General features: G+C 45.0%; 11 protein-coding genes across 11 annotated transcripts; 8 read left to right on the forward strand and 3 right to left on the reverse strand.

The window, feature by feature from the left end:
* Positions 1–326: 326 nt before the first annotated feature.
* I203_103228 (uncharacterized protein) lies at positions 327–1,892 on the forward strand (the record flags this gene model as incomplete). The annotated part of the gene is made up of 3 exons (XM_019150646.1): positions 327–383; positions 458–840; positions 944–1,892. 3 exons carry the CDS (start codon positions 327–329, stop codon positions 1,890–1,892), a joined length of 1,389 nt encoding a protein of 462 aa, XP_018999873.1.
* Positions 1,893–2,365: 473 nt separating this feature from the next.
* I203_103229 (uncharacterized protein) lies at positions 2,366–3,873 on the forward strand (the record flags this gene model as incomplete). The annotated part of the gene is made up of 4 exons (XM_065517260.1): positions 2,366–2,368; positions 2,456–2,587; positions 2,800–3,602; positions 3,735–3,873. 4 exons carry the CDS (start codon positions 2,366–2,368, stop codon positions 3,871–3,873), a joined length of 1,077 nt encoding a protein of 358 aa, XP_065374078.1.
* Positions 3,874–4,211: 338 nt separating this feature from the next.
* Positions 4,212–5,485, forward strand: I203_103230 (uncharacterized protein; the record flags this gene model as incomplete). Its single annotated transcript, XM_065517261.1, has 5 exons — positions 4,212–4,238; positions 4,297–4,863; positions 4,961–4,983; positions 5,062–5,327; positions 5,427–5,485. 5 exons carry the CDS (start codon positions 4,212–4,214, stop codon positions 5,483–5,485), a joined length of 942 nt encoding a protein of 313 aa, XP_065374079.1.
* A 384-nt stretch (positions 5,486–5,869) lies between these two features.
* On the forward strand, positions 5,870–6,591 carry I203_103231 (uncharacterized protein; the record flags this gene model as incomplete). The annotated part of the gene is made up of 3 exons (XM_019149210.1): positions 5,870–5,937; positions 6,059–6,145; positions 6,219–6,591. 3 exons carry the CDS (start codon positions 5,870–5,872, stop codon positions 6,589–6,591), a joined length of 528 nt encoding a protein of 175 aa, XP_019001235.1.
* Positions 6,592–7,292: 701 nt separating this feature from the next.
* Positions 7,293–10,808, forward strand: I203_103232 (uncharacterized protein; the record flags this gene model as incomplete). The annotated part of the gene is made up of 7 exons (XM_019149211.2): positions 7,293–7,391; positions 7,458–7,777; positions 8,246–9,167; positions 9,229–9,555; positions 9,625–9,861; positions 9,927–10,594; positions 10,640–10,808. The coding sequence occupies 7 exons, from the start codon at positions 7,293–7,295 to the stop codon at positions 10,806–10,808; spliced, it is 2,742 nt and encodes a 913-aa protein (XP_019001236.2).
* Positions 10,809–11,180: 372 nt separating this feature from the next.
* I203_103233 (uncharacterized protein) lies at positions 11,181–12,982 on the reverse strand (the record flags this gene model as incomplete). The annotated part of the gene is made up of 5 exons (XM_019149213.1): positions 11,181–11,585; positions 11,737–11,839; positions 11,988–12,102; positions 12,276–12,538; positions 12,744–12,982. 5 exons carry the CDS (start codon positions 12,980–12,982, stop codon positions 11,181–11,183), a joined length of 1,125 nt encoding a protein of 374 aa, XP_019001238.1.
* Positions 12,983–13,425: 443 nt separating this feature from the next.
* Positions 13,426–15,607, forward strand: I203_103234 (uncharacterized protein; the record flags this gene model as incomplete). Its single annotated transcript, XM_019149214.1, has 9 exons — positions 13,426–13,441; positions 13,579–13,708; positions 13,794–13,832; positions 13,972–14,019; positions 14,071–14,104; positions 14,160–14,298; positions 14,368–14,622; positions 14,704–15,003; positions 15,066–15,607. The coding sequence occupies 9 exons, from the start codon at positions 13,426–13,428 to the stop codon at positions 15,605–15,607; spliced, it is 1,503 nt and encodes a 500-aa protein (XP_019001239.1).
* A 392-nt stretch (positions 15,608–15,999) lies between these two features.
* I203_103235 (uncharacterized protein) lies at positions 16,000–19,685 on the forward strand (the record flags this gene model as incomplete). Its single annotated transcript, XM_065517262.1, has 8 exons — positions 16,000–16,035; positions 16,103–16,213; positions 16,274–16,951; positions 17,050–17,430; positions 17,506–18,039; positions 18,152–18,559; positions 18,700–19,254; positions 19,386–19,685. 8 exons carry the CDS (start codon positions 16,000–16,002, stop codon positions 19,683–19,685), a joined length of 3,003 nt encoding a protein of 1,000 aa, XP_065374080.1.
* A 525-nt stretch (positions 19,686–20,210) lies between these two features.
* On the reverse strand, positions 20,211–21,148 carry I203_103236 (uncharacterized protein; the record flags this gene model as incomplete). Its single annotated transcript, XM_019149216.1, has 4 exons — positions 20,211–20,588; positions 20,707–20,904; positions 20,982–21,077; positions 21,128–21,148. 4 exons carry the CDS (start codon positions 21,146–21,148, stop codon positions 20,211–20,213), a joined length of 693 nt encoding a protein of 230 aa, XP_019001241.1.
* Positions 21,149–21,600: 452 nt separating this feature from the next.
* On the forward strand, positions 21,601–22,348 carry I203_103237 (uncharacterized protein; the record flags this gene model as incomplete). The annotated part of the gene is made up of 3 exons (XM_019149217.1): positions 21,601–21,696; positions 21,977–22,153; positions 22,250–22,348. 3 exons carry the CDS (start codon positions 21,601–21,603, stop codon positions 22,346–22,348), a joined length of 372 nt encoding a protein of 123 aa, XP_019001242.1.
* A 350-nt stretch (positions 22,349–22,698) lies between these two features.
* Positions 22,699–24,388, reverse strand: I203_103238 (uncharacterized protein; the record flags this gene model as incomplete). The annotated part of the gene is made up of 4 exons (XM_019149218.1): positions 22,699–23,316; positions 23,458–23,643; positions 23,722–24,216; positions 24,290–24,388. The coding sequence occupies 4 exons, from the start codon at positions 24,386–24,388 to the stop codon at positions 22,699–22,701; spliced, it is 1,398 nt and encodes a 465-aa protein (XP_019001243.1).
* Between the last annotated feature and the right edge of the window lie 421 nt (positions 24,389–24,809).

Raw genomic sequence — 24,809 nt, forward strand, 5'->3', positions numbered from 1 at the left:
TCATCCATGTGAACACGTTATTTCCATACAAGCTAAATTTTGAATTTTCTTTCGTCTTCTCTCATCTCCTATTCATCGCATTCAGCGTTGGCATCTCCATTTAAATTTGTCCTCCTGTCTCTTTCCATGAGACCCGATCGTGCCTACTGTCCACCACTATACGATACGACACCATCTAGACTCACTCTCTTGATAAATCATTCGCTGCCACTTTGCCCAAAATCAGACATTCAGACGACCCGACATTCGAAATGAGGGATACCCGTACCGACCATTGGTTGTTCACTGGAATGACATTTTACGTTCAACTCATTTGCAATCCCATAATGAAATCTAGCTTGACTAAAGCTCAGTATGAACATGTGGTCAGATCAATTCGTAGAGTAAGCAAATTCACAATCACTTTCACGCACGCCTCATTGTTCGTTGAGCTGACGAGAGTTGTGTGGACAAATAGAATGGAGGAACGATCGTACCTTCTCCGACATACTCTGGCTTGACTCATATCATCCTTACTCATAATTCAAATGATAAAGATGAGATATTTGACGTTGGAAGACCAAAGAGGAAGGATACACATACGATAAGATCGTTGGACGATAATGGTTGGGCAACATTTAGGTTACTTGAGAATTTCGGTGAAATTGTAAATTCGCCCCATCGCCGATCCCACATCAATCCATCTTTCGGACATGGACATGGAGACGGACACGATCATGAAATGGTGGGTGGACAAAGGAAAATGGCGGTAGTGATTTTAAAGAAAAATTGGGTGTATGATTGTATTAGACTAGGAAGGGTGTTGGGGCAAAGACAAAATTGGCATGGATGGAAAGTCAAGTAAGTCAAGTCTACTTTGCCATCGCCACCTGCCAGAGTGTTTCATCATGAACGTCTATGACATTTTTTAGACACTGATCTCATTTCGGCTCTATTCACTTAGAGGTAGATATCCAGACGATGCTTCCGGTTTCGAAAGTGCTTTACCTTACGAGTATTCAAGACCTACGCCTGTCACCGGCAGCAAACCATCTGGAATCTCCAACATCTCCAGCTCACCTATCGTATCCACTAATTTCGATCCACCCAAATATAACAACCAACCAGTCAAGCTCATAACTAGATATTACCCTCTCCATCCGATCAAGATCGATCCGTCGATACGACTTCCCTCTATGACTTGGTCTACTAGGATACCGGCTCCGCCCAATGGTCAATTCCAAACCCATTACCTCGAGTTGAGATCGGACCAACTCAAATCGAAGATATATCTCACAGGATATCTTCCTCCCGATCCTAGGTTCTCGCAATCGTACGGCGAGAAGAAAGAAGAACACGGGCACGCCCAGTCTTTCAAGGTGGATGGGCAAAGAGGAAGAGTGGGCTTCGATTATCATGGTTCACAGGAGATCTATAAGGAGGCTAGGGGCACGAGGGATGTTTCGTTTTGTACAGATGACTGGCTCAGAAGCGAGAAGATGGGAGGTATCATCGAAGATCCTAGGACGACAACAACTAGCTTTCAAACCCTTAATTCGAACAACCAAGGGTCGGCTGCTCAAGATCTGGATGATCCTCTTCCTAATCTGGATATCTCTTATGCTGGCAATAAGGACAAAGGAATCAATATCATCCTTCCGCCAAGTATAAATGATGGAAAACGATACCACACCAACCCCATCTCGACTCAACAGAATGGAATTCGATTGACCATCTGCGCTACAGATCGCAAGACCAACTTTTCTACTCTTCCTGAAAAAGTAGTCTACCCCGATCAGACGTTTGATGAGAGAAATTGTCTTATTTACCCAAAAAACAACAGTTCGATGTCTTATATACCCAATTTTCTAAAATCAAGTCTGATATACCCAGTTTTCAAAAAACAGGTCTGATTTACCCAAAAACGTGGTTTTTCCTGAACCCCGCTTGGGGTCGAACCCAGGGATGCAAAGGATAAATCTCAATTGTATCAAACTAAGCTACTGATACCCTTAATTTTTGGTACCTTTTTTTTAAATTATATACGACAACAATAGAAAGGTAGCGGTGATCGCCGGCCACATGACATAACACCGAAACACCGAGTCGCGTCATCCCCAAAACATCTACTAAACACGTCTCATCTTCTCATCACTTCTCTACTTTACTTATCACTTCTCATCCATAATAACATCTAAAACAAAGCATCCACCCTCACCATGTTGATATTCGTGCTCTCCTTGTCATTCTGAACATTTTGGTACCCTCTACGACCCGCTACAATCAACTTTACTCGAAGCGACACATCCCCTTCTTCCTTTCTTTCTTCCCGTCTCCTCCTGCAAATCTCCCATCAAACGGTCGCATCCACCTCAATCCTCAAGGTATGGTGCGGTAACCTGGACCATTCAATAGCTACAAACCATACCTACAAGTGAGTACTCATTTTGTTGCATATGCATCAGTATTGAGCAAGATACTGACCTTGGGAGAAATCCAATTAGTTGCCACTCAACCAGGTCAACCATTTATCCGACCCATCCACTCCAAATCTTCTCGGATCATCACAAAACCACCACCATTCGATAGAGCTTGTCCAGGAGCATCTGTGAGTATCCATTTCATGTCTTTGGCTGCTCTCCTTGTTAAGATATGGTCGCTGACAATACCCCCTCTTTGACAGAGCTGACGTTATCTCACCGGATTGGTTCTCGAAGGTAGTCTCGTATGGCCAACCGCTTGGCCAGCGCTACCTTAGATAACTAATGTGAGTAGTACTCTATCTCTGCATGCTATGGATGCTGATTGACATCCCCATAGCCCACGGGATCATTGTCCAGCGCCCAAAACGTACGATCAGTCACTATGACACGTCGAACCCAACGATCCAATCAATCCCAACAACTTGGTTCTTTCCCTATTATTGTTGCTACTACTCAAGCATTCCAATTGGATCCTCTGTCATCGTCACCACCACCTGAACCGGTTCGTCTCTGTCCTCCAATTCAGACCAGAGAGATTGATCCTGCTTCAATCACTACGACTACCACAACCACCACCACCACCACAACAACAACAACCACAACCTCCTCCTCCTCCTCCTCCCCCCCACCTTCAATTACCAGGAAGAGGCAACGATCTTCCCTAGCCAACAGCGACAGCGAGGATGATACCAATCAATGCTCACGGCTTGACTCGGTCTTCTCCAACAGTCATTGGATAGAACCTCAGTCTGATCCTGATAATATCGATAGCAACAACAACAACAACCACTATGACGACAGTGATGAAGATGAACCTCTTATCAAAGTCACTCAACAAGAGATCACCGAGCTTGATGAGCTGATCCAATCAGCTCAGTACCCCAACGCTACCCTACCAAGCGAAGTGTTCTCATCTCTACCTACCAACATACAGCTAGGTACCGTCTTCGAAACCTTGGACGATGCCTTCATTGCTCTGACCTTGGTCGCTTTCAAGAGACATGCCTCTCCCCCAAAGCCCTTTCGAGCAGATACAAATCGTCGATACTTCTGCTGCTCGTCCATACCAACTGGTCAATGTCGCTTTGAATGTCGAGTCATCAAGTCAGCCAAGAACGCCAATCAGTACACGGTCATTCGGTACCAGCCCAAGCACACCTGCTTTTGGAATAAGGATGCTATGAGGACAGCCTTTAGAAGTAAGCTTTTCGTTGAGTACATGGTAAGTTTACCTTTAAATTAACCTGATAACCATGCTGACATGTGTTGCAGGTTGCTCATGCCACCAAAGTTGACAAGACCACCTCTGCCAAGACCATACAAGATACTATTCGAGTCAATAAACACACAACCATCCCTCTACGGTCTATCCATCGAGCACGTCAGCGTTTATTGGTTGACGATGGTCTAGCACACCATGCAGCCTTCAAACAACTACCAGCATACATCAATAGGGTGCAACTGAATGATCCTGAAGCTACGATTGGGTACAGTAACCGACTAAACTGTACCTTCATCGCCCCATCATCAATGAGACATGCTTTTAAACATCTACGACCATACATGGCTGTGGATGGAGCTCATTCCCAAGCAACACACTCATACACCCTCCTGGTATGTTCGACCTACAACGCTGCCAATCATCTGCTTGTCTTGGCTTGGGGACATGTGCTAGTCGAAAGTACAGATACCTGGTCATGGTTCTTTGACAAGCTAAAGGAAGCCTTCCCAACCATCAATAGGGAAGGGATGGTCATGGTATCTGACCGTCAGAAGGTTAGTCTCTGTCTGTCTGTCTGTGTAGGGTTTGAGCTGACATCATCAACATTGACAGGGACTCATTGCCGCTGCTGCTTCAAAGCTACCCTTGGTGACTCATGGTTTCTGTGCAAGACACATTAAGAACAACCTATCCAAGCATGGTCTACCAGAGAAGGATTGGCCCTTATTTGATCGCTTTATCCATGCTAAAACAGAGACAGCATACCAACAACGGCTTCAAGAACTATACCAAACCCACCCAACGGCTGCTCAATATATCGAACACCGTCTGGATCCTGCTCATTACTCTGATTATGCGTTCCCTCACGCTCAATATGGTCTAACGACCTCCAACGCTGCCGAGCAGGTCAACGCTTGGATCCTCACCCAACGATCAAGCAACATCGTCACCCTTTACAATCATATATGGTGTCTCATGTCTGATCACTTCATCACGCGATCAGAGGACGCTCATCAACGGGAGGAACACTTCATCGCCATTGCCACTGAGAAACTAGAATCAGCCATGTTTGACCGCGATGGCTACGACGTACGATCTACCAGGGGTCGACACAACAACCAGATCATCATTGGAAGGGTACAACCCACTAGCGGCTCGGTGGATGACTGTCAGAGGATGGTGAGGATCAATATACAAAGAGAAGAGCATGCTGTGTGATTGTGGTGATACCAAGCAATGGAACTTGCCTTGTCGGCATGTCCTGGCGGTGCTACAGAAGGAAAGGATCGATAGCATGTTGTGAGTGAGTCTGTCTGTCTGTCTGTTCGTCTGGCTGGCTGTCTGGCTGTCTGGCTGATGCATCGCTGTCTCTGCTAGCTTGGTACCTGATTTCTACACCACATCAACATGGCGACAATGCTACTCCATGCCGTTTCCTCTGTTTACTACCAACAACCTTGAAGAACTATCAGTTGTACCACCCCTTGTCAAGAAGGGGAGAGGGAGACAGAAGAAGAAGAGAGGTATGAGAGGGATAAAACCGACCACGGCTTCACAGCTTCGAGGAACCTTTGGTACCAATGATGATTTACATATGGCGGATGGTTCTCAAGTACCCAATTCTCAAGTACCAAGCTTGAAAGGTCGGTATATCTGTGGTCGCTGTCATAGTCAGTGTGGTGGGAATATTAGGTCATGCAGGGGAAAGGTACAGTATCAACGGTCAACAACCTTGGTCGCAGACGCTTGGGATACTATGGCATCTATCCTGGTTGGATCTACAACTGCGATCGATCGTTAGATGCTACCGCAAATCCCATCCCAATATCCCCTTATCATTCAAACGATCGTCATGCAATCACTTAACATCCTACGCCAACTCCGGCTTTCATCGTACTCGAACAACACGGCCGGGATGCGACATCACATCCTCTCATCCCATCTGCACTTATCCTAATGGTCTGATAGCATCCGTTAGATATATGATACCTGCCAAACCTGATCGTATGAAGAGAGGTCTATATCCCCCTGAAGGCTGAAGATCATTTGAAGGGAGAGAAGAGGCTTCAAGATGAGGTAGAATGGACGATATTTGAAGGAGGTAGATAAAGGGGCGTTAGAGATGAAGATGGGAAATATAGACCGGTCCATTTCAGATGATCATGCATGGATAATAATGATAATAATGGACATAACAAGGTTCAATCAGGTACTAAATCTCGGGATATATCTCAGGATAAGATTGAAAACTGGGTATATTAGACCTGTTTTTTGAAAACTGGGTATATCAGACTTGATTTTAGAAAATTGGGTATATAAGACATCGAACTGTTGTTTTTTGGGTAAATAAGACATTTTCTCCGTTTGATGATAGTGATCTCGATTGTCTCGATTCGGACTGGGAAGAAGCCGATGACAAAACAGACACTTCCAGAAATACGATTGGGGTAGTCACTAAAAGGTAAGTCTAATAGTTAAGTCCATATGGCTGGGAAAACAAGCTAATTGCCTCTTTGATATTCATCTTGATTTAGGAAATTACCGATTCACGAAATGACTTTCAAGAAAAAGACGAAGATTGACAGAGTTACCCCTCCGCAGATCCCAGAAAGGTTGAGTCTACAATATAAAACCGAGAACAGCGTTTATCTACCACCTACACCCATTTCAGCTTTTCCTAGACTTTTAGCAGATGGTCAAGCATTCCCTCTCGATACTTCTAAAGGACACAACGGAAGATCGTCTCTTTCACCTGATCTGGCGTCTTGCTCCACCGATCAGAAGGACAAGCCATCTACGACTCACGTCTGTCAAATTCTCGCTAGAGAGATATACGATCATCCTGACGAAGCATTGATTTCGATAAGTAAGAGGTTGGAAACGCGATATCAAGGTAGGAAGTGGTAAACCTGGTCTAGGAGCTTGAGTCGATATAGGAATATGATTGAGAAGATGATAAAGAGGCTGGACGAGAAGGAGAGACGAAATGAGTCACTGGAGCTTAGAAGTCAGGTGAACACTTAGAAATATTGAAAGAGAAATGGAAGAAATGAAGGAAGACAGTCACTTTGATACGATGATGTAAAATACGGGTTACTTGATGCTCCAGGTGTATCCTTCAGACTGATGGGTGATTAGATTGAATATGGTATTTTCGTATTGACCGGTTACTTGCTTTTGTACAGTACATACTTTTCATATCTGACGGAATCATGCAGTGGTCCGTAACTTACATGTTACATGCGTTCACAGGTGCACGGACTGATGGACAGAGCTGATGAAAACGCATTTACATCCGGACGCACCGACTATCGCGTTGTTTTCATTGATATATGCTGATGGTGAAAATGGAATTGATCTCACTGTTAGTCCAAAGGAGGTATATTGAGAAGGATGAGAAGAATAAACAGAAAAGTCAAAGTCGTGTCTATGTCTATATCACTGTCGATGTGTATGTCTTTCACTTTCTACTCTGAGATATCCATAATCCCTATTCGGTACTGTACATCTTGATCCTTGGACCTTGGTGCGCAACCAGCCTAAACACGGTACTGAACTTCAACTGGTCAATCGTACTAAAAATCCCAATCCGTCTGGTACCGCACAACATGTCAGGGCAGAGCAATTTATTTGACGGTCTAGGGTTCTACGTCCATCCCATTGTAGAGGAGCATATAATCAATTCTCCTATCGGTAAAGCGATTACGGTAGGTCATATCCACATCAATGTTCATCGTTCGGAGAAGGTGCATTCTGCTGACGTCAATGGGTAGAGTCGCCAAAGTATCATTTACCCATTACCTTCTCTCGACCAAGTTCAGATCATCGTTATCCCCTTGATGCCCTTTTCCGGACCAATGTCAAAAGGGTTGAAACCGCTCGATCCAAACTTCGTATGGCTCGATCCTGATACGCTGAATGACACCCGTAGCTGGACGCCTGAATTGCTGGTAAGGTACTTTGAAGATACGATACGAAAAGGGGAGGTGATAGAAGGTAGGAAGGTGGTAGTGGGTTATGGATGGGTGGAAAAGTGTTTGAAAGCTGGGAGGGTGTTGGGAAGCGAAGATGACTGGGATGGATGGCGTGTAAGGTGAGTTGGAACGTTGACTTGACCTAGTAAGTCCAATGTTCAGAAGGAGCTAATACTTTGCCAAATGTGGATGATGATGGTAGAGGAAGTTATGATCTTTGAAATGATCCAACTACTTCATCCCGTGTTCATCATTCTCAGATCGTCTCAAACCCAACTGATCCGTCGATACAGCCAATCCCGCTCTCTTACAATATTCCGCAACCTTATTCAGATGATGAGTTTACGAACGATTCAATCATCTTTTCGGTGCCACAGTCGCCCAGCTCCGTCGTCGAATGGTTCAAATGGTAGTTCACACGCTTCGAAATCGGTCACATATCCATTTCCACTACCACCTTCACATCCACACCCGGTCCATGATGCATCCTCATACATACATTCTGGCACCGAGGCTTCATGCAACCACCCAGATCGTTTCGATTGCCATACCACACATCACTCTATACAATCCTCACACCTCTTAAGACCTGCGTTCCATGTTGTCCGCCATTCTCGACCATATTTGCAACAAACGTATACCTCAGAATCTCAGCCTCCCGTCCTTCAACCTATCCTCTCAAGAGCATTACCTTCCGGAACCAACATTCCTATACCCGAATTGATCGCTTCCGAAACTGCAAAAGATTATACCACACGCCAATCGAATTTAAAGAAGTATTCAGAGTCTCAACCTCCTTATTATCCAAAGGAAAGATATCACCCTTATCCAACTCCGTCAGGTGCTTCCCTCACTCATGAGAGAGCCCGTCCATTACAGCCTCTTTTGACTTTGGACAAACCTTTACATCATAGAAAGCGAGGAAACAAAACTCCAATCATCGTTCCTTCGCAAAAGATCATTAAGGCTGTATTTGTGCCACCTACGCCTCTTTCGCCTCTCACATGGAACCGAACATCAAATCCTCCCTCATCACGACATGTACCGATTCAGGCTAATAACCTGTCATCAGCGATACAGCGTCAGAACAGGGTCAAATCTTCAACTCCAAATGCCATCCTCCAACCCACCAGCATGGTCGGTCTATCTAAACCTACTTGGTGGGATATGAGTAGATCGAGAACAATCAACATACCTAACACTCCTACTGAATGGCAACTGGCTATGAACCAAAACGGCAAAGTCGAACGTCGAGAGGCAAACAGCTCAGAAACGGTCACTTCGGTCGATACCCATACCCAAGCGCAAACGAAGATTCTTGAAAAGGAAAATGAGATGTCGAAACGCCCGAAACACCTCTTGGACACCCGTGCTGTACTTGTGACACAACCTCTCCAAGGCGAGAAGTGTCAAGCTCAAACTAAGTTTATATTCATCGATTCTCATGGCAAGCCGATGAAAATGTATCTCGCACCTAACATACACCCTGTTTACCAAGAGAAGATCAAGGTGAGTTAGGCCTTCATCTTTACGGCCAACCATTGGCTGACCAGTATTCCTGTACTATCAGACTAAAGGTGGACAGTTATGTACCCGACTTCACGCCTCTATAGCGATATTCTATGGAACTGCCACTGATCCATCTCCATTGATGCCCAAGTCAATAGCGGAGAATGAGGCTGGATGGAATTGTGGTAAGAAAGGCCAGGTAACAGTTACCCTGGACTGGCTGAAAGTGTGTTTGGAGAAAGGGAAATTGATAGATACCAAAGGGTATCAGATCGTATTTCAAAAGTCTACAAGAAACGAGGGTTATTCGGCGTATACGACTCTGTCTAGTAAGAACAGAAAGGTTGTGCCCTTTACAGCACACAGTCAGGTCACGGTCCCCTCTTCGGTGAGGATTGGTGCACCTGTTCACAAAATGAGGGATAGCTGACCTGCGTTTACCTTTGATTATTATCAGCGCAAGCCAATCACTGATCTTTCGAGCCAAGCTGAATCAGTTGCAACGTCAAGAATGAAATCAACATCCATCCTATCCCAGTCCTCTTCCTTCCCAAGCTGTCCGTCTCTCACGGAGTACGACTCCATCTCATGGCAAGTAGAGAAGATAGCTAGGAGGCTGTACCAAAATGGCAGAACGGGACGATTAGCCACACTTTCAGACCCTGATGCGAATGGGAGTGGGAAGGATGTTGGGGTATGTCAAACGCACCGCATGAAGACAAGTTTTGTGAACTGATTACAAATGACTGGGATGGACAGACGAACGATTATTTGAAAAGATATGAATCGATCATACAAGATAGAGTGATGGAATTAGCCGATCAATATGAAAGAGCTGGTGCAACCGTTCAGAACAACAAAACAAAGAACGTCCCTATTTCGATGTCCGCCCCTGTATTGATACCTTCGATTTCAAGCTCGGATTCATCAAGCATACGCAAGAGCCGTACTGAAGTGCAGATGAGACCCGGAATAGCCAACATGCAAGATCATGCTCTCGATTCAGGAGAGCTTCAGGTGACTTGCTCCTTGGCTGATAGACTTCTTACTCGGTTAGAGACGGAGGGAAATGGTACGGTAAATGATAATGACGATGGATGTGATAGTAAAATGGAGATCGGTGATGGTAATGAAGATGAAGAGATGAGGAATCTCATGGACGAGGAGCTGAAAGGGTTGGACGAGTTTTTCGATTTTGGTGGTGACACACCTAGAACAGTGGATACTTCGACGCCCACAGATCGATTAGAAACAAAAGCCGAAACCACATCATCAAGTTCCCTATCAATCAAACGTGTCCTTACCAGTGAAGATAGATATGATGCTGGGGTGGGTTCGCAGATGGTAGAACCAGCAAGCCACTCAGATGAGTCAGACGATTCAATCAATGTCGATGCCAATATCCGTATGGGGAAAGATGAAGGAAAGTAACTTGAAGATGAGTTAGACCAGTACCATTTGTTCTTTCAAAGTCTTTTAAATGGACCGTATCTGTTGCCAACGCCGACGAGAGATGAGGATACAAGTCCCTCGATTGGTGAGGTCAGATCGAAGGATGATAATTTGGTAGATAGGGAAGATTCAGACGAGGAGATACCGTTGAGAGTGGTACAAGCTAGTAGAGCGGGGGCAAGGGGATGAATTGGTGAAGAAATGTGTAGTAAGACTTGAAATGGTATCTGAAAATAGCTTCTCTTGTGGTCCAGGTAGATATCAATTATCTAAATACAGACTTTCTTATGCTGGAGAGTTTAACATAACTCATCTATTCGATTTTGGATTTTCTTGGCTTTGATGAGATATGTACATACAGTACACAGAATTATGGTATAAAACATGCACCAGTAAATCATGAAAACAAGTCGTTGTCTGTCCTGATTGAATTGATTTTATATGAAAGTTTACGGATGGCGATTGATGAATTTAAAACACGAAGGGAAACCTTTTGGCAAGATAATAGAAAACAAATTACAACATATGATTGAAGATTCAAGCTACTGTGTATCGTTCAATCTAAGCCAATACTTCTTCAAAGTCATCCTCATCATCTTCATCATCATCGTCATCCTCTCCTTCATCAACCTCATTCATATTTTCATCGCCATCCTCATTGTCAATTACACCGGGTTTGACATCCTCTTCACCTTTACCCTCCGTATCTTCAACTTTACCTTGACTATCTCCACCACCTCTCCAAGTTTTCTTCAATTGCCACATATTCACATATTTCCCTTCTCTGATTTGTTCCGCCACGTCCCTTAGGACTTCTCTTAACCATCCATCAGGCTGTTTCAGCGTAGCCTTGAGAGCGGGTATTCCCCAATATGGCTTTTCTTTGAATAAGGCGAATATTCGATCGGTAAGTTCGTGGCGTTCGAGTCGGGCATGACGTTCACCGTTGTTGGTTTTGGCGGATGACTAATGAGTGATCAATCATCTCGTCGTTAGGTTCATACTCAAGGAACAGTATACATCGATAACGTGACCGATGGGAAGAGGAGATAAGACAAGAGCATGATATATATATATATATATGTATATACAACTGAATTTGAGATTTGTAACTTACAATCATCCTACTGCCAAATGTCGAAATGGCATTCCTATATCCACTTGCTAATTGATTCTGCTCAGCTTGGGATATACCTGTGTCGTCCATCCTTACGACGGGTCTGAGATGATACACATGATCAGCAAAGTGTTCGTACAACAGGTGCGAACAAAGTGCAGAACAGCTTGGCCACAAATGGTTTGATAGTCATGTGTGTGATTTTGAGCAATTGAAGCAGGGTATCTCATAAGTGACATGACCTCACTCACCGCTTGGACTGTTCACTTTCCAATCTCCTCTGTTCCAAAATCTTCATATACGTTTGATTCTGGACGGGTGTCACTTGACATTCGTGATCTACCTTGGCCACTAATTTCGGTTGGGCTAGTCAAGCAACGTGGAGTGTCAGCATTATCACTTGAATGAATCTCAACGTTGTCCTCATAGGTGACTGTTCGATGTCCCCATGATAGACAGGACAACCATCCTGGCTCATCCTCTCAACTTGGGAACGATCCCTTCTTCTCACTCTAAATCAACCAAATGGTCGTACTAACCCTTATGTCTCTTCCTCCTCCCACCCTCATTCACCTCATCTCCTCCTTCAGGCATCGCCACGCTAGTCGATCCTTTCCCATATACCCGCTTCTTCTCAGTAAACACATAAAGGTTTCGAGCTCGTTCCTCAGGTACGTTCACTCGGTATTCGTCCGGTATACCAGATGTATCGTAGGATGATCGTTCGCGGAGTGGTTCTTCGGTGTTGGTGAGCTTGGTATCCGGGTGAGTGAGTCGGAGTGTGATTTTGGCTGGTGTTGTGCTGGGTAGTATGGTAGCGTTAGCGTATAATCAATAGTATAAGAGGTGAGCGATATATGAATGATCCTGATATATATATATATCTCCCACCCTCCCACCCTTGTACTAACTTTGCCCACCCACCCGCTCTTGATGTAAACACCGCCCCCATCCCACCCCTTCACTGCCGTAGCTGGAGTAAACCCCTTCACTGCCGTATAACTTACGAATTATCCACCATCAAGCTCCCCAGCTCCACCCCCTTCTCCTCCACCATCTCCCATCTCTCCAACAGAAACCTAGGTATCTTCAAAGCCCACACACTCGACCCATTCTTCTTATCCGATATCTCCAGTCTCTCATCTTGACCCTGTAAGAATGGGAATATGGTTTCCAACGGTGCTGAACTCGGACCTGCCAGTGAGTCGGATGGGGTGATCGTTATATCTGGTTTCACATCTGACATCTTGTGCTGACTCTTTTCCGATCCTGGTTATCTCTATGCAAGTCTCGTCGTGAATAGCAGCAGTTCAAATGGATAGAACAACGAGTAGAGGTTTACACATCGCTTGTGAGGGCATGGACATGGAGGGTGGAGGAGTAGCAGTACGACGGTGATATTCGGTGTTTAAGGGTGGGTGCATCCCACGTGGGCACGTGTGGCGGTCATTGCATCCATGAGTTACGCCAAGTCCAGGCTTCCGGTGACATGTCATCACCGTCGCGTAGATAGATTGATTGCAGTGTAATGGTCGCTGACTACTTTATCATCCAAAGGTCAATTTGTCCACTTGCATAGCATAGAAAGCCGCTACAAGCATCCAGCCTGGAGAAGCAGTCGGAGTCAGCTCTATCTCCCTTGGTTTTCCATCTCAGTACACAGCAAAGAAACATCAACCCAACATCAACATGGACTACATCGAGAGTGAGTCCCTGTCCATCCCTTTCACCAATTACTCATGTCACCGTACACCCTCATGCTGGTTACCAGTGTCCTTCCCCCTCACCATCTCCTATCACTCATACGATTTGTACTTACGCGATGATGACTCTGTACCGTAGAACTCGCAAAAGAGGCTCAGAACCTCACCATGTACGATGTCAAGTCGTACTACAATCAGGCCAAAAATATGGTACTGAACGTTTCGGAAATGGAAGCGAAAGTGAGGGAAGCAACGAACGATGATCCATGGTGAGTCGGATTGCATCCGCTACATACTGCCAGCTAGCAACCGTTTGCTCCTTGGACCTTCAGCTGATACAGTAATTTGATGTAGGGGTGCAAGCTCAACGTTGATGCAGCAGATTGCTGATGGGTAAGCTCACTCTCCTCTTCCTTATCCTTTTCAACGATATACACGCTGACTTGCGGCCGGTTATCGTAGAACACACAACTTGTAAATCAGCTTGCGCGTTTCCTGCCTCTATCCTCGTTAGCTGATATCCCGATTGTAGTGCCCAATTCAACGAGATCATGCCCACTATCTATTCTAGGTTCATGGAGTAAGCTATGTCCGCCTGTCGATATTGGAACTCTGCTGATAGCGTGAATAGGAAGGAAGCTCGGGAATGGAGACAGATCTACAAGGTCAGCTTCCTCTTGTCCACCGCGATCAAAGTAGCTGACGGGTTCTGGATTTCAGGCTTTAACCCTCCTCGAGTTCTTGGTCAAGAACGGTTCAGAGCGAGTCGTCGATGATGCCAGAGCTCATGTATCTACCATCAAGATGTTGAGAAGTTTCCACTACATAGATGAGAAAGGCAAAGATCAAGGTATAAATGGTGGGCCTCCCCTTCATCTATTCCATCTGACAGGCTGGAATGTAGCTTATCTGAAGATGTAATGTACAGTACGAAATAGAGCATCGGAAATCGCATCGTTGTTAGGTGACGTCGATAAGATACGAAGTGAGAGGAGAAAAGCTAAATCGAACAAGAACAAGTACCAGGGCGGTGGTAATGATGGTGGGATGAGCTTTGTCACCTCGAGTGGAAGTAGGTATGGTGGATTTGGAAGTGATAGTTTAGGAGGCGGGGGCGGGGGCGGAGGTGGAGGCGGTGCTGGGGGCTCGAGGTACGGTAGAAATGATTACGATGCTGGTGATGGTGCGTCGTTGATCGAGAATCACGTCCCTTGCTACACTGTATACATCGCACTGCAAGCTGATCATATGTACTTTACGCCAGAATACCGATCTTCCTCGCGAACCTTCCGAGATACTTCCGCTAAGACAGAGTACGACGAATACGAAGGAGCCGATGATTTCGATGATCAACCTCCTCGTCGTACCGCTCCTTCATCTAGCCGAGCAACTAGCGGTGCCAGTCACAGAGCTCCCCCTAAACCGGTAGCCAAGCAAGAGAAACCTGTTGAAAAGCCTAAAGAAGTCAACTTGTTCGATTTTGACGATGACGAACCTGCTTCATCGGCTCCTGCTGCCGCTCCGGTACCTCCTGCAGCAGCAGCTCCTTCTTTCGGTGGAGATGGTGAGCTATTTGCTGTAGATAGTTGATCGCTCCATTCTGACACAACAATCTCATTTGCGCAGACGATTTTGATGACTTCCAACAAGCTCCTTCATCTTCCGCTCCAGCCCCAGCACCTGCGTCGACTGGGAACGCCAACGCCAACCTGTTCAACCTTCTCAACTCCAACAAATCATTTGTCCCTGCGCCTCAACCTCAAGCTCAACCTCCGTCGTTTGGTCAAGCTCCTCCACCAGGATACAATTTCTCTTCCCCACCCATCGCTCAAGCTCAAGCACCTTCTTTCGCTTCTCGACCTTCCTACTCTTCTGCATCTAGTCAAGTGACTGCTCCTCCTGTCACTTCACCAGCAGCCAAACCAAGTGGAGCATCCACTTTCGATGATCTGTTCACCTCATCTTTGACTTCTATGGGCGGACAAAGTACGAATAAGCAAGCGGGTGGTCAAAAGACAATCAAGGATTTGGAAAAGGAGAAGACGATGAATTCTCTTTGGGGCTCGTCTGCTACGACTCAATCACAGGGTGGGTCACAAGCCAAAAATCAACAGGCTCAGGCTGCTCAGAACTTGAGTGGTGGTGACTTTGATGATTTGCTTTTGTAAGTGGAATACCATACACGGTGCTTTCGTCATCATTTGGGACCGACTACGAAGGATACCCAATGCGTTTATTTGCTTTTGATTTATTATGATGGTGATTATACGAGCGATACATACATACAGTACAGACCCTATCTACAGATCACAATTGATTCTATGCATGTGGAATAGTGAATTTATGCAATACTGCAGCACTCAAGAAGATTGTTTGAGAACACGAAATGGAAAGCCACGTCATGCTGGCACACCACACTTCGGCGATCACCGCTTGTCAACAGATTTCTCCAGGACGCACCTCAAAATATTTCGGATCACATTTCAATCTCAACTATTGATGAGATGGATTTGACCTTGATTGCTCTACATCGTCAACTACACAACACACTCAAGTCGCCATGGTCAGATCGTACATGCGCCATGGGCCGATACAGGTGAGCTGTCCCGCTTATCACGTGCTGTACAGGCCAGAACAGCTGATTAATCTATCACGAATATTAGGCCTTTGGTATCGTCAATTCCCCGACTGCTAATTCAGCTTACGACGGACGTTTGGCCTATGTAGCTGGGTGGGAAGATGTGTTAGTATGGGATGTGAAGCGTGGTGAGATGGTAGGTTTCTGTCTTCACTCATCGACCCTTAGATATGGAATAGCTAAGCTGTGATGGCAGGTATCGATGTGGCATTCACCCTCCCACACTTCCCCCGTTACATTCATCTCACCTTCATCTTCTCCTTCTTCATCCAGCTCTTCCTCTTCATCCGATACTCCGCAGACATTCGCCGTATCATATCAAGACGGATCCATCAGACTCTGGTCTTTCAACTTGGCCAATCCCGAAACCGAGACATCCGAGATCGTTACGTTCAACGGACATAAGAAATCTATAAGTCACATGAGTTGGGATATTTCCGGTAATAGATTAGCATCGGGAGGAGTAGAGGGTGAGATAGTATTATGGGACGTGATAGGTGAAATAGGATTATTCAAATTGAAATCGCATAGAGGGGCAATAACAGGGTTGAAATTCATCCCACACCCTAATCCAAACAAATCGACTCATCCTGGTTTTTTGATCAGTACGGCGAAGGATACGTATATGAAATTGTGGGATTTGGAAACTCAGCATTGTATACAGACGATCGTGGTCGGTCGATCAGAGGTTACTAGCTTAGAAGTAAAGGAATACGATGATTACTTGCCGACCGGGCGAGGAGAGGAAGAAGATGGAGAGGGGATCAAGGGAAGATGGATTGTGGTGACTGGATCAGGGGATGGGGAAAGTAAAGTGTGGACCTTGGAGAAAGAGAAATTGGATAGTGGGTTGAAAGAGAGTGAAAATGGTGAAGTGAGTGAATGCTTGTCTGTCACATTTTCATTCTATGTTCCGCTCTATCTGATCCTGATTTGACGCATTGAATGAACTGATATCGATTGAATTTGCAGCTACCTACACTCATCCAGCCGCTATGTACCCTTCCTCTGCCATCTTCATCGCATGCAATCACCCAAATCGACTTCCATTCTACACTACCCCTCCTCCTGCTTCAGACTAACGACAAGACCATCATAGTCCTCCGTATACGGTCTGAAGAGGAAGTGAACGCCAAGAGAGCAAGAAGGAGGAAGAGGGATAAAGAAAAGAGCAAGAAAAAGGGGAAGCAGCAGGTAGAAGAGGAAGAGGAGGAACAGCTGAATGACGGTGTAACGGGTGATGTCAAATGGGAGGAAAGGGTCACGAGCTGGTGCGTGATCAGGGCGAATGCGAAAGTCAAGAGTTTCGCTATGGCCAGGGAACAGGTCGATAGTGCCAAAGGTGGTGTTCAAGTGAGTATACGGTTACCCGAGAATGCTATAAAGGATATACAGCTGCTAATTGTTCATACTTCCATCACAATATAGCTACTCGTCGCACTGGCCAACAACTCCATTGAATCTTACACTATCCCTTCACCTAGTACATCATCCAAGAAATCCTCCAAACTTCCCGATGGATCTTCACCTGAACCCACCAAAACACACGTCGTTGACCTACCAGGACACCGTAATGATATTAGATCTATATCCATATCATCTGATGATCAGGTTATCGCAAGTTGTTCAAATGGAACATTGAAAATATGGAATGCCAGGACAACCCAATGTATACGTACGATCGAATGTGGTTATGCGATCTGTTCCAATTTCCTACCTGGTGATAGACATTTGGTTATCGGTACCAAAAGTGGGGATTTACTGTTATTTGATATAGCCTCTTCGACATTGTTGGAGTCGTACAAAGCGCACAGCGGATCGATATTTGGGATAGATGTTAGACCGGATGGGAGGGGCTTGGTAACAGGTAGTGAAGATAAGGATGTGAAGTTTTGGGATTTCGAGTTGAAGGAGAAAGGTGAGGGAGAGAAAGTGGTGGATAGACTGGGTAGGGAGACTATCGTGAGTTTGACCACCTATGATCGTTCACCTATAATTGTGAAACCTCACCGGTTCATACCTGATCATAACCCGTTTTGATGTCCAAGCTAACTGTATACTATCCTTACAACAGTATAAAACCAAACAACTCGCTTTGGTCCATGTTCGTACCCTCAAAATGACCGATGACATTCTCTCCTGTAAATATTCACCCGACGGACGATTCTTGGCTGTATCTCTACTAGATTCAACAGTCAAGATATTCTTTTCAGACACATTGAAATTCTTCCTGTCGTTGTATGGACATAAATTACCGGTCTTATCGTTGGACATATCGCAAGACTCCAAATTGATCATCACCTGTTCGGCAGATAAGAACATCAAGATTTGGGGTATGGATTTCGGTGATTGTCATAAGAGCTTGTTCGCACATGATGATTCGATCATGCAAGTTCAGTTTGAGAAAGGTCAGGAGAGAAATAGTCATTATTTCTGGTCGGTAGGGAAGGATGGCTTGTTGAAATACTGGGATGGAGACAAGGTGAGTGCCGGCGCTGGTCACTTCTTGACCATTCATCTTGAATGAAGTACGACTGTAAACAAGCCTGTCGATACGCATAACACTAGGTCGTTCGATTCAAGGGATATTGCTGATTGTCTGATATTTTCATCTTATTCCAGTTCGAGCTCATACAGAAACTCGAAGGACATCACGGAGAAATATGGGCATTGGCTACCTCGCATAACGGACAATTCGTCGTTACTGGATCTCACGATAAATCAATCCGTATATGGGAGAAGACTGACGAACCCTTATTCCTGGAAGAAGAAAGAGAGAGGGAAATTGAACAGATGTACGATACGAATATCTTAGATAACCTCAATCGTGATACCGATCTGGATGGTGGAGAGGGAGGTGAAACAGTTGAAGGAGTAACAAAGCAAACTAGTGAAACGTTGATGTCAGGAGAGAAGATCATTGAAGCTTTGGAAATTGCCGATTCTGATCGAGAAGCGACTCGGACCTGGGAAGAGGAAAATGCTGAATCTCAAGTTGATCTACCGAGACCATCGAGAAATGCCGAACTGGTAGCATACGGTGATTTGGATCCGGACGAATATGTCTTGAAGGTCATACAGAAGATCCCCACGGCGAATATGGAGGATGCTCTGTTGGTTTTACCATTTAGATATGTTATTAGCTTGTTGGGTTATCTCGATGAATGGGCTTTGAAGGTGAGTCATCATTTCCCTTCCTGATCTTAGCCCTCTCTGAGCCTCGTCTTTCTTACAATATGAGCTATACGATATACTCGTGAGAAGAAGTAGCGAAAGAGGCAAAGGCTCATATTTTATAATCTATGTAGGGCCAACAAACCGTCTTGATCTCTCGAATCCTATTCTTCCTCATGCGAACGCATTCCAACCAAATCATCTCTAATAAAATCATGCGTACACCGCTACTCACACTCCGTAACCACCTTAGAGAATCTCTGGAGAAGCAGAGAAACGTCATGGGATATAATTTAGCTGCGCTGAAGTTCTTAAAATCGTCTTGGGAGCAAGAAAGGACGGCTGGGCTGTATGAGCAGGAAGGTATGGATGATGAAGCTGTCAGGAAGAGGATCGAGGAGGGTAGAGGGAAGAGGAAGAGAGTGGTTGTCTGAGTGTAGACATAATTTGCATGCATGATCATAGTATTTATACTGCAGGTTCAATTTACAGAAAAGATCATCTTGACTCAGGCCGTGTACTTCTGAGGATCAACGCCACCATCATCCATCAAAACAACCCTATCCAACTCGTCTTCCACATTACCCTACTGAGCGCTTAAGCGTTCAGTCACCAGTCTATCGATGTCTTCTCTATTTCTGAAATACACCTGCATCCAAGACCTCTGTGGATACTGCAATGCCAAGTCATTTCCAGCGGAAACTTCAGATTGAAACGTACGCAATGTTTCATCCCTGGCTCCTTCATGATGTACGATGGGTGACCTACTTGTTCTCTCAAGTTCTTGAACAGCTGCCACCTACTTGTACATGATTTCTTGTTCGATGATTCCCATTCCGATATATTGTCAACCAAAATTCTAACTTGGTCGGAACGTGCCATTGGAATTCTATCGAAATTTCTTGAAAGAGCCCTCTGAGATGCGACCCTTTTCTGCTTTCCAGTTCCAACTTTGTTCATCACTCCATCCGAGAGTATTCAAAGCTCGAATCGTTCCCTCCTCCTTCTCCTGAACTTTGTTCGCTCTCCAGTTCTGACAAACCATCACTACTTTCATCCTCCAATCTCGAATATCCCTTCAATTTCTTCTTTCCCATTTGATTTCCCATCGAGCTCTCTTCTTGAACATTTGTCTTGTTCTGATCTTTTGAGAAGATAACCTCAATATCATTCTGATCTCCATCCGGAACCGAAGAGATACTGATCACCTCCATTGGATCATGACTATGAGTCTCATCGATCAACCAAGCATTCGTATCGATACCCAGCTTGTGTAATTTGATCAGGATCTTTTCGAGGTGTGTAAGCCAAACGGAATACCAATCGATACCCGGTCTCTACAATACATAAGAAGCAAGTTCAGGTCAGTATTAGTGCTTTCTAAAGTATTTTCGAAAGGATCCTCAGCTCTGTGAAACGATCATTCGATCGTCTTAATACGATGATCAAACTCACTCGCTTTCCTATCTGAATTACCAAGAATGCCTTTACATCATCCTGATACACCGCCCTTCTCCGCTCCGCGGCCCAGTTGGCAATTTCAATGATCAAGATGTTACACATTTCTTTCGTCCTATACGTCTTCTCAGGTTGAGGTAAATCATGGATATTGAAATATCGTTTATCATCCCACGGCAGTTTGAGCCACAATTTCTATTATTTTCGATAAAAATGGCAATAAGATATGTAGACAAATGACAACATAGATCACAGGTGATGTGTTGACTTACCAGTGAACCATAACAAATCATTTCTCTCTTGTCCAAGCTAGAGCCCTCAGAAGATAGTGATATCTTCTTACTTGGTGCTTCTTCTACTTCTGTAACCTGTAATAGGTCAGAATACCACAAGTGATGTTGATGAGAGATCTGCCCACCTTAAGCACAAATCTCGTCATTGAACTAACTACCTTTGACGATATAGAAAGTCATCGGCATGTCATCCTGCATAAAGAGGCTGGAAGTGGATTGAGAAGGCATCATGTGCTATTTCTATCTGTGAAAGCTAGTCATTGAGTAGTTGAAGCCATTGAGACAGTGAGCAAAAGACAGATACGAACAGGTCATGCTTTTGAGTGGATGAGGGACGGAGGAATGATGGTCATGACATTAGATTAGGACGGGGTGCTTTTTGTTCGTGTCTCGACAAGGACAAAATGGGGGGGGAAAGAAAGGAAGGAAGGTCAGTGGGGATGATCAATCAATCGATCAATTCATCTTACCTACTGTACCCCGCTCTCCCACAGAGCACTGATCGAGTAGGCCACTTTATACACTGCTAATCACATCTTGAAAACCTTTTCCCCCAATCCCACACTACATACAGTAACCTGCATGTCATACTCCCACCATGCCGGTCAACAATAATCAAATCTTCTTCATCAAGCGTCGACCATTGGTATTCTACCTGTGTGAGCCAGGTGAAGGTATCCGATTTGCCATAGAGGTGAGTTCATGAGTCGACTAAATGGTATACCCCACCATTCATATCATTCGTAGTGATCCGGACAGACTGTAGCTTGTACTGTAGGTACAGTACATATATGACTGTCGCAGGCAAGGGAGACTGGTGGAAAAGCAAGGATACACCATACGACCGACCGGTTCGATGCGACAGACCTCGATAGACCGCCCAAAGGCAATAGTGAATCTCTTTCGGTACAGTCAGCTGCAATCTTGTTCTTTGCGATTGGCTGTTGATCCAATTACCTTTTCCGTTGATTTAGCCTGAAGAATCTATTATCAATACTCGTCCTGACATCTCGACTCAACCCAATCTTTCAAAGATCACCAAGATTGAAGCTTATGCCATCCTAGCCAGAGAACTACACCGGTTCGCCCATAAGCGTTCGACGGTGACAGTAGAAGATATCAAGGAGTTCATCAAAGATCTAGATACCAAGGTGAGTTTACAGATACAGTAGCCTGTATACTGGAAACCCGTACGGCAGTCAACGATGTACGGTATTGTTAACAATGAGATGCCTTTTCCTCCATAGCGGAACGAGAGATGTTGGCGAAAGTTTTATCGACGTGAACATAGAGCTGTAGATAGCTTAATTAGAGGAATGGCGATTAAACCTACATGGTTAGCATGATTTTGGAAAAGATGGATAAAAGGTGCAATACAGTATGAATAATGTGATTTGGGGGCAGCTATTTAGGACACAGAGTATCATTGTCCTATGGAGACAGATGCAATGGCGGGTGTACATACTCAGCAGAACTTGCATGCGTGAATACAAATGTTTTCCTAGAGAGATACATTTTACATATGAGAGCTCGATTCATGCCGAATTCCGAATCATGATTGCCGAAGTATGATTTATCAGATACTGTATAGCAATTTACCCGAATATCCCAAATAGGTTGAAGTAATATATCTCTCAGTGTACAATGCGAAAGGTCCGTGATAGACACGCATACGGAGAAAAGGTCCATATGAACCTCAACTCGCATCGCGTCTAAGCGGTTCCCCAATCCAATGATCTGTGTCGAGTGTATCTTCCTTTTGGACAAGGCTTATAGGTGGTTCTTCCCCTTCTTGGCCGTCTCCATATTCACTCTCAATGTCAGGCTTCATTTCAACTTCACTCTCGTTCTCGTCCGTGAATGGAGCAGATGCATTCCTATCGACGTTGATCATTGTGGCACCTGAGAACGGTTGTTGAGCTTGATTGCTGGTGGAAATGTTCGAGGCAGAATCTGCTGGGGCGAGCTCAACCGATCGGAGACTTGAGCTGGCGTGCGGTTCGAGATCGAATGGAATCGTCGAGGCCTCACCTTGCTCGTACCGAAGGTCTTGTTCGATTTTTACTCTGGTTATATCTTCTTGATCTCGATCATGTGTGGTTCCATCGACCGTAAATGTGATACCGACATCACCTGGCTCCCTTCCTTCTCCTCCTCCTTGCTGATCGTCATCACTATCATCCGAAACATAAATCACCTCCACTTGACCCTTCTTGGTGTTCCAAGTCCTGGTATCGATACCCAGTTTTCGAAGTTTCTCCATGACGTGTTCTCGTTGCGATTGCCAAGTCCATCGCCAATCTCGCCATGGTCTCTAGAGGAGGGAGAACAGAAGAATGTCAGCATTCTGGCCTCTCCCTGGATAGTGTACTGTATGGATGAGGTAATTGTTCCGTGATTCACAACTCCGTATCTAGATATAGTAATGATCCGAGTAGAGGTCCACCATACTCACCTTCTTCTTGAGATCGTCCATGCAAAACCTCCCCACATCACCTGTATATACCTCCTTTTGAGTCTTTGCCCAATTAGCAATTTCGATCACTAAGATGTCGAAGATCTCTCTTTTCCTATATGTCTTCTCAGGTTCAAGTAATCCTCTGATATTGGTATACTCTTTCGAGTCTTTGATCCATACCTTCTGTTGACCGATACATTATCAAGTGGAAGTCTGATCAGTGCGTAATCTCTTGGTATGCATAACAAAGACGGTATTTACAAGTGGTCCGTATGATATCAGCTCGAGATGTGGGTTGACCTTGACTTTCTTCGATGTCAAGCTTTCACCATCACTTATATCCTCCGCTTCCTCTTCTCCAAGTCGTTTTCTATCGCATGTCTGACTCGATGACTGAGTAGGTGAATCAGGTTGCTCGTGTTGACTCAGAATTGGTGCATGTTGATATGGGAACCCAGGCGATGATGCGGGAGTGATCAATGGTTGGGCGTGTAGACTGGACACAGGAGTCGGAGGAACGTTGGATTCGATAGATGATGAGGGAATGATCTGATAATTCCCCTCTTCCACCAATCTATTTTGTTTACAGCATTCTGATATCCACGTTGATGCTAAAACGAATTGCCAATCGATCACTTGATTCAGAACCCTTATCGCCTCATTATTTCTAGGTGTGAGGGACGGTGAGCCGTCATCTCGATTGAAGATGATATGATGAGCGTCTTGTGGATTGTCGATGATCCGACCACCCTTGTTCTGCGCAAGAACACAAGTAAGCGAAGAAAAAATAAGATCTTTGACACAAGAAGGATCCAGCGGAGAGACTCACCTGGATCACCATCCTAGTCATGATACTCTCTTGAATGAGGAAGAAGGTCATGGGGAAATCGCCATCGGCAAACAACTTCGAAGGTTTTACGGACGTCATTCTGGTGGCGTGTTGCCGTTAGGGGACGCAGCACTTCGGACAACAGATACTTGATGGTATCGTGATGGTGGATGTTGAGATGAAATGATTCGGAGACGAAGACAAGAGATGATCGTTTCAGTCTGATCTTTACATGTACCAGTAGTGTCGGCTGATCATGTCAGTGCCCAATCACCAATCACATCACTCATCCATCACCCTGATTCCGCACTGACCACCTCCGAAAGATATAACCCTGATTCTCACCGAGCACGGTTCACGTTGATCAGTCATCAGTCTGATACAGTAGGGGTGAGAGTGAGAGGAAGAGGGGGGCGAGGACGACAGGCATGCATATGTGGAAGAGGTTTGCACCGGACTCAGCGGAACAAAGAACACTTGATCTTTTCCTCAATTCACGTACTATACTCACTCTATGCTA

This window comes from Kwoniella mangroviensis (genome assembly GCF_000507465.2).
Source record: "Kwoniella mangroviensis CBS 8507 chromosome 1 map unlocalized Ctg01, whole genome shotgun sequence".
In the NCBI taxonomy this organism is placed as follows: Eukaryota; Fungi; Basidiomycota; class Tremellomycetes; order Tremellales; family Cryptococcaceae; genus Kwoniella; species Kwoniella mangrovensis.